This window comes from Beauveria bassiana (genome assembly GCF_000280675.1).
Source record: "Beauveria bassiana ARSEF 2860 unplaced genomic scaffold BBA_S00009, whole genome shotgun sequence".
NCBI classification, from domain to species: Eukaryota; Fungi; Ascomycota; class Sordariomycetes; order Hypocreales; family Cordycipitaceae; genus Beauveria; species Beauveria bassiana.
The window spans coordinates 1,118,161-1,125,428 of NW_007930844.1; the positions used below are offsets into that span (position 1 = coordinate 1,118,161).

A 7,268-nucleotide genomic window follows, 5' to 3' on the forward strand; every position below is an offset into this window, starting at 1 on the left:
CTCAATTTTAGAGTATTTTTCTAATGTAAGAGTTTTTTAAAAATAAAAAATCATTAAATAAATTTCTAAAAAGTCTAGATCTATTATATAAGTTAAATTATATTTAAGAAAAACTAATATAATAATTTCTTTAAAGAAAATGATTAAATAATTATTTGTCTAAAATCTTAAAATTAATAATCGTTTCTTAATAGTTTTTATTTAATAATTAATTATAATAAAGTTTTAGAATTATAATTTCTTAATATCTAAATTAAGTATAAATTTACTAGTATTATAAAAACTTATTATTATAATTAAAAAAGTTTAACTATTCTTAGAAATACTAAACTAGTTATTAAAATATTAACTTAGTATTTAAATACTAATTAAATTAGGTTAATATTAATATAAATCTTTACTAATTAATATAATATTAGTAAGATATAGAAATTAAATACTAATACTAAGTTTTTAGTATTAATATAGACTTTTATTTACTAATTTAGTATTTAATTAGTATTTACTAATTAATTTCTAACCCTACTTTAGAGTATATAAAGTATACTATACGAAGCTTTAGTAAGATCCGGGGTTAGGTTAGGGTGTGCGAAGCTCGCTACGCGAAGCGCTAGTTAGGAATTCGGGTCAAGGTTAATAGTTGGGGTTATGGTTAGGAGTTAGGTTGTATTCTGTTGATGTCAGCAAGTAAATTACTGGTATAGCGCTGTTACGGGCAAGGCTCGGATAAAGGCCAGCTCAGACAGGTTAACTTGGTGGATCTGGGACAGGTTATGTGTAACCACCTCTGCCCCCCAGGTCATGTCCTGATATCTAGAATGCCATGAACTCTGGTATCTTGAACTCGATATTAAAGAAACAAGCTGCGGTAGACCACGTTGTCACTTCGTAAGCTGCCCCGTGGAGAGCTGACTGCTGACTCCATCTCAATAATCGTCGAGGGATACAAACCTGGACTTCTAAAAGAAGTCTTGACAACGTTGACCTTAGGCCTGGGGCCACCACCAAGTAGCACGAGTCATTTAGTTGGGAATACGTGGATAAAAGTGAACAGTCTCGACAATTGATCACGTCACCAAAGAAATTCGCCCGCAACTTCTATGGACGGGTATTCAAGTCAGTTTGATCACTCTTTGTATTGAATGATCCCGCTTGTTCATGATCCTCGCCACAAGTCAACGTCACTAAATTTGGCACTTGACCGACTGGACAACATCGTGGGTGGCACAAATTCGAAGACGTCAATGTCGATAAAATGTGCTCAAGTCTGCTTGCGTGAAGATGAATCAGGCTGGAATGCCGATCATCTTTGGTTGTGATATTGGCCACCTTAGCGACAGGAATCTGGGCATCATGGATTCAGAACCTTTCAACTATCGGATTGCCATCAACGCCACTATGCTGCGTATGAACGAGACCGAAATAATGATGGCATGAGAGAGCGTAATGACCCACGCCATGGTGGTGAAGGCCATCCATCTCGACAGGTGACAGGCAACGGGGAGGCCCGTGCGATGCAGAACTCAACATAGCCGAGGACTAGCTGCTGGCGGCAATGGTTGGCTTTAGTTAGATGGCGGATGCTTAGATGGAGGAGTTTGTTTTATCAGGCGGCTGTTGACGCACGACTGTGCCCGCGTGCAGTGCGAGAGGTTTTGAGACAGGACTCCGTCTCATTGCCACTGTGGGCTTGATTATGACGCAGCAACACCACAATGGAGGGTGGCATCCGACCCAGTATCTCTAGGCACCCCTGTCGTTGGGCACCACACCTAGTTACGAAGGCCAGCAGGCGCAAGGGTCGTATCCCGTTGGTAGCATAGCAAGGGGGTAACAAAAAAGCTGGCCCATTCTCGCAAGGCGTCCGCATAATACTTAATAAAAGGTGTAAAGAATAGTTAAGAAAAATAAAAGAATTTTTTTTAAAAAAAAGATATAAGAGATTATTTAGATACTTAACTTAAATTTTATCTTTATTTTAGTTAAGAAAAATACTTTCTAGGGTTTATTAAGAATTATTTTAAATATAGATAGCTAAACTTTAGTACTCTTATTATAGGCTATTTTTCTTAGTTACCTACGTATATAGTAGTTTAGTACCCTCTTTTTATTATATACTAGCTCTAGGCTACTATAAGTAGGTATCTAAATTATTAATGATTCTCTTAAAGACAGATAAAAATAAGAAGAAGAAATCTATAGTATAAATAATAATATATAATATAGTTTATATAAGCCTAGAGTAGTCTATCTCTATATTTAGTAGCCTTAGACTAAATATAGAACAGGTATGTTATAGAGTCTAAGTTAATAATACTTTTTAATCTCTTTTTTTTACTATCTTTTTTTTAATATTATCTCTTTTTTATATTATTTTTTCTTTATATTATCTCTTTTTTATATTAACTTTTTTAATATTAACTTTTTTTATATTTACTTTTTTTTATATTATTTTTTCTCTATATTATCTCTTTTTTATATTATCTTTTTTTATATTATCTTTTTTTTATATTATCTCTTTTTTATATTACCTTTTCTTTATATTATCTCTTCTTTATATTATCTCTCTTTAAATAAAAAATATTAAAATAAAATATTCTTAAAATAAATTTAATAGTTATATTATAAATAATAAGATAATATAAAATTAAGTAATATTTAATTTTTATAATAATCTTCTTATATAGATAGAAAGTATTATAGAAGATAAAGTAGTTATTTATATTCATAACTTAGTATAAAAATATAATTTATAATTAATATTTTTAGAAAAAATAAAATAGATATAATATTTATTAAATATTATTTATATTTTTCTGAATACTAGTTCTATATTTATTTTATTAATTACTTTCTTAATTCTTTTATACAAGGTTTTTTTTTTAAATATAGTAACGCTAAAAATGGTAGCCTGAGAGGGGAGGTGGCTAAAAAGAGGGTGCCTGACGTTAGTGGGTAGGTACCTAGTATTCATAACCTGCATGACGATGCCCAATGTCGTGCAGATCTAACATGGGACACCCTGTAATATTGTTTTTACTGAGTAACTAACATTGCAATCTAATTGAGTTTTCTCTCGACATTTCTTAAGGGTAGATTTTTGTCTTTCTTCTCCCCACACGTGAAACCTTTAGTTAGTGCTGCATAAACCTTCAGCCGGCTGGGCGGTAAGAAAAAGCAGTCTTCCCGATAGGAGCACAAGTGGGAAAGTGAGTGGCTGATTCAACGTCACTAGTTGCAATATGCTAGGAGCTCTAGGCACAGCATCTTACCTCCCAACCCTCCGTAGCTTCGTTCCAACCTGCGCTCTGTTTAGGCCACAAGATGAACCCGGCCAGTAACTTATTATCAAGAGCACCTTGCAAAAGCAAGGTGCAAAAGCACGAGGAGGAAATTGTTGGAGCACCAGCACCCATACAAACATCTCAAGTTAACGACGGCACACTTGCTATTTAGTAATTGCAACAGCACATAATTCGGGTCGACTCGGCTTTTATGCGGCGCCTACGCTATAGTCTATAGCAGTGTTGAATCTAGTTTCTCCTTTTCAACTTTATTAAGACCAACGCCCAAGATTTCCACAGGTCCACCTTCCTACCATGGTTCTAGGTACCACCTCCAAGGTGACGTCGTTGGTGGTCAGCCCCAAGAGCCCCTCGATAAAGCCAGTTAGGAGAACTTACCTGACTAACGTATGTACCTACCCCCTTCCTCATATTTTGTACCCTCCTCGTCTTGACACCAACTTACCGGTTTCTGCTTCCCTCGGGCCATCGTAAACTCGCCTACTAGATACTAGTTTCTCAGACTGCAATTCACCTCTCACTTGACTGTCTCTGTCAGTACGTACCAACCCATATTGCAGCCTTTGGGCTCCCCTCCTTGTCACTCAGCTGGCTGACTGAATCAGCATTCCTGCCACACTGGATATATGCTCATGTGCTGACTCGGCCCAATAGTCAAGAGTCCAAACAGGACTATTTAGTTGATCGCCCGGGCTGCCTTGCATGAATTCACTCGTCCCTGTTTCTACCCCCGGGCCAAACGAATCTAGGCTGACAGCTGAGTCTACGCGTGTCGGGTTGCACAATCACTACCATTACCCATCGCCGCCCACGCCAAGAGAGCGGGCGCAACTCCCCAGGAATACTTACCTTTGCCTGCAACGGCCCTGCATCGCCGTCTTTCCTGCAGAGGGTCATCGAGCGACAATTCAATTTCGCCATCATGACCGATCGACATCGGAACCAACCTCCTGTCAGTCGCTCGGTGAGCACGAATCCCTCGCGCTCCTCTCTCCCGGCCAGCATGGCGCACCAACCGCCATTCCTAGACGAATCATACACAACTCCGGCTAGCAGCCGCTATCCTATTACCACAGCTCTTGGTCATTCGAGCTCTACTACTTCATCAGGCCAGCCTACCACGACAAGAACATACGCCGTTGCGCAGGATTCCCGATCTCGCCCCAGCGCGCGTGACCATAGCTACACGAGGCGATCGACCATGGAATCGACAATAAGACCACCTGTGATTATTACTACATATCAGAATGATCGATCGCAGAACAGCATGAAGTATGGCACCGGTGTTGGCAATAGCAGCCCCGTCCGCGACGACTACCACCAGAGTAGCTCCCAATATTATGCTGTACCTGGATCAACGTCCCGCTCTCGCAGCTCTGCGCGGCCGTATCAGGTTGAAGAGCATCCGCGCCGTAGAGACCGTGCAGACAGCCTCTTGAGCGCCCATAATACTGAGTCTCACCGCAAATCCCGACCTTCCGCCACTTACCCCAGCAATCAGCGTCACAGTGCGGCATCAATTGACTATGGTGACGATGGGTACAAATACACGAATGCTGGAGAGCTGGTCCGATACGATCTCGACCATTATAAACCATCTCGCCCCCAGAACTATGATAGTTTCAATCACGACAAGCGTCCCAGAGCATCACACGCTGGCAACCACAGAAGAAGTGGTAGCCTGAGATACGAGGCTGGCAGGGGCTATACCGTGCCACATGGGCGTTCTGATGCGCCCAGTGGCCCTCCCCCATCAACGCGTGGACTTGACAACATTGATAGAGATTACGCTCTCGGCCGAGTTCGTCAGGCTCACACCGCCACCTCGAAGCCCCCGCAGTCGCTGGCACATTCTGAGACGCCTGGCATCCTTCGAGTTGCAAGAGAGACGAGGTACGGTCGACCTGTTTCTGTCAGTCAGGAGCCATCCTATTGGAGCAATTCACCTCACACTCGAGACGACTACCGAGATTGGCGCAGCCACGTTTATGATCGTAGTAACGACGGCGCAGCTGAAAATAGGCGCCCCCATTCTACTCACTTCTATGATGAAAGCATTTCGAATCGCGGTTTCGGTATTCGCACGAGTCCGGACGCTGCTCCAGAGGGTCGACGTGACGGTCGACGTGATGATCGACGCAGTCGAGACGAACCCCGAAGTCATGGTTTTCTACACTTTGGCGACAAACCACTTGCGGGGCCTCGAAAAGTCACGCAAGATCGGCAATCGTCTGTTTCCGAGGAGAGCAAACATTCTGAAGGCCACCGAAACGACAGTGGTAGAGAAACTTCTTACGGTGTTATTGGAACCGCTGGCACCGGCCTCGGCATAAGTGCGGCAGCAGCCGGGCTTGTTGCTTCAAAGAGAGACAACGAATCTGCGAGGGGTGTTAAGGAGCAAAAAGAGACCACTTACGGCTCTGAAATTGGCAACTCGAGCCGTCACGAGACAGAAGTTACTGGAAACTCCTCACCTCGAGGTCCTATTGAGGCAACTAAGGATCAGCACAGCCTACGACCTGAGACGATGAAAGTGGCCATGGAGGGGGTTTCTGGCCCTGCAGTTAATGGAGGGGCTTCCCTGGTCAAGTACAATCCGCCATCTGCATCTGACTCCGATGAGGCCGGGAGGGGCAGTGTTAGAAGGAAACAACGACCATTGAACTCTTTCAACCCCAATGACACCAGTGACCTTCGCCAGATAAGGGAGCAGCTTGCTGTTCTTCGACTACATGAAACCCAGAAACAATCCGATGAAGCCTCTGCTGGTGGAAATGAGCGTCGAGCCCGCTCTCCATCGCCGACCAGAAAAGCTGCCAGTATCGCTGATCTGGATCAGGATGATCAAAGTTACGCTGTCGGCTTTCCAGTCGAGAAGAAACACGCCCGTGTTGTATCACCTCCTCGTGATAGACGAGATGACAAGCCTTTGAAGGGCATTTTGAAGCAACCAAGCGCCAGCTTCCCCGAGGAAGCCAATCCCATTCGAGAAGGCGTTGCTCCTCATAAAGAAGATAAGAAGCTCAAGGAAGTTCCGCCTGGAGCTCGGTGGACGAGAATCAATCGCAGAATAGTCAATCCCGAGGCTCTCAGAGTTGGGCAAGAGCGTTTTGAGGAGCGCGATGACTTCGTAATTGTTTTGCGGGTTCTCAGTAAGGAGGAGATACAGGCATATGCGGCAGCAACTCAAGTTCTTCGAGGTAAGCGATTTTCTGCAATTTCTGCATACCCTGTACTGACTATCGATTCAGAGCGACGGCGTAATCGCGATAATCCAGACCGTGACCAGGAGCGCAGGCATCAACATGACGATGGCAGCTCTCAGCATTACCGCCGACATCGACGCCAGGTTGAGGATAGCGATCGCGATAGTGGTGCCGAGGCCGGGGGTTGGGGTCTTGATGGGAATCTTGATGATGCTGATGAAGGCCACAAGAGTGCTCGGGACGAGGGCAGTGACAGCTCGAGCGATAAGAGGCGCGATGCTGAGAATGACGGTGGTGGAACGAAAGGATCGAGGCGGAATCACCAAGATGGCGATGAAATCGGGCGGGGTAGGCAAGACAAAGCCCATGGCGATGCTGTCGAAGGAGATACGGATTACCGGAGGAAGACTCGCAGGGATGAAGGTGATGAGCGTGAGTAGCATCTTAGTGATAGCGATAGGTATCACACAATTAGGGCTGCCATGGCGGCAGTCCCGATAAACTCCTTTGATCGCACAGTCATCGAGCATTTGCGTGTACTGTAAATGTGGCCTTGTGTGCCGTGCGATTCCTTTCGGCCTGGTTATTCTGTTGATTGTCTGTGCTATCGAATGGGCGGCCTGCTCCCTGCTAGCCTGGCGAAAGTGTCACTTGGACGGCTGCCCACACACTCGCTGATGGCCTCGACGCGATAGTCTCGTTGGCCACGCAATCGTATTGACTATGTGACTCAAGACTACATTCAGGGAAGGGGTTT

General features: G+C 43.9%; 1 protein-coding gene across 1 annotated transcript; it reads left to right on the forward strand.

The window, feature by feature from the left end:
• Positions 1-4,227: 4,227 nt before the first annotated feature.
• On the forward strand, positions 4,228-6,951 carry BBA_04342 (uncharacterized protein; the record flags this gene model as incomplete). Its single annotated transcript, XM_008599439.1, has 2 exons — positions 4,228-6,505; positions 6,557-6,951. 2 exons carry the CDS (start codon positions 4,228-4,230, stop codon positions 6,949-6,951), a joined length of 2,673 nt encoding a protein of 890 aa, XP_008597661.1.
• Positions 6,952-7,268: the final 317 nt, after the last annotated feature.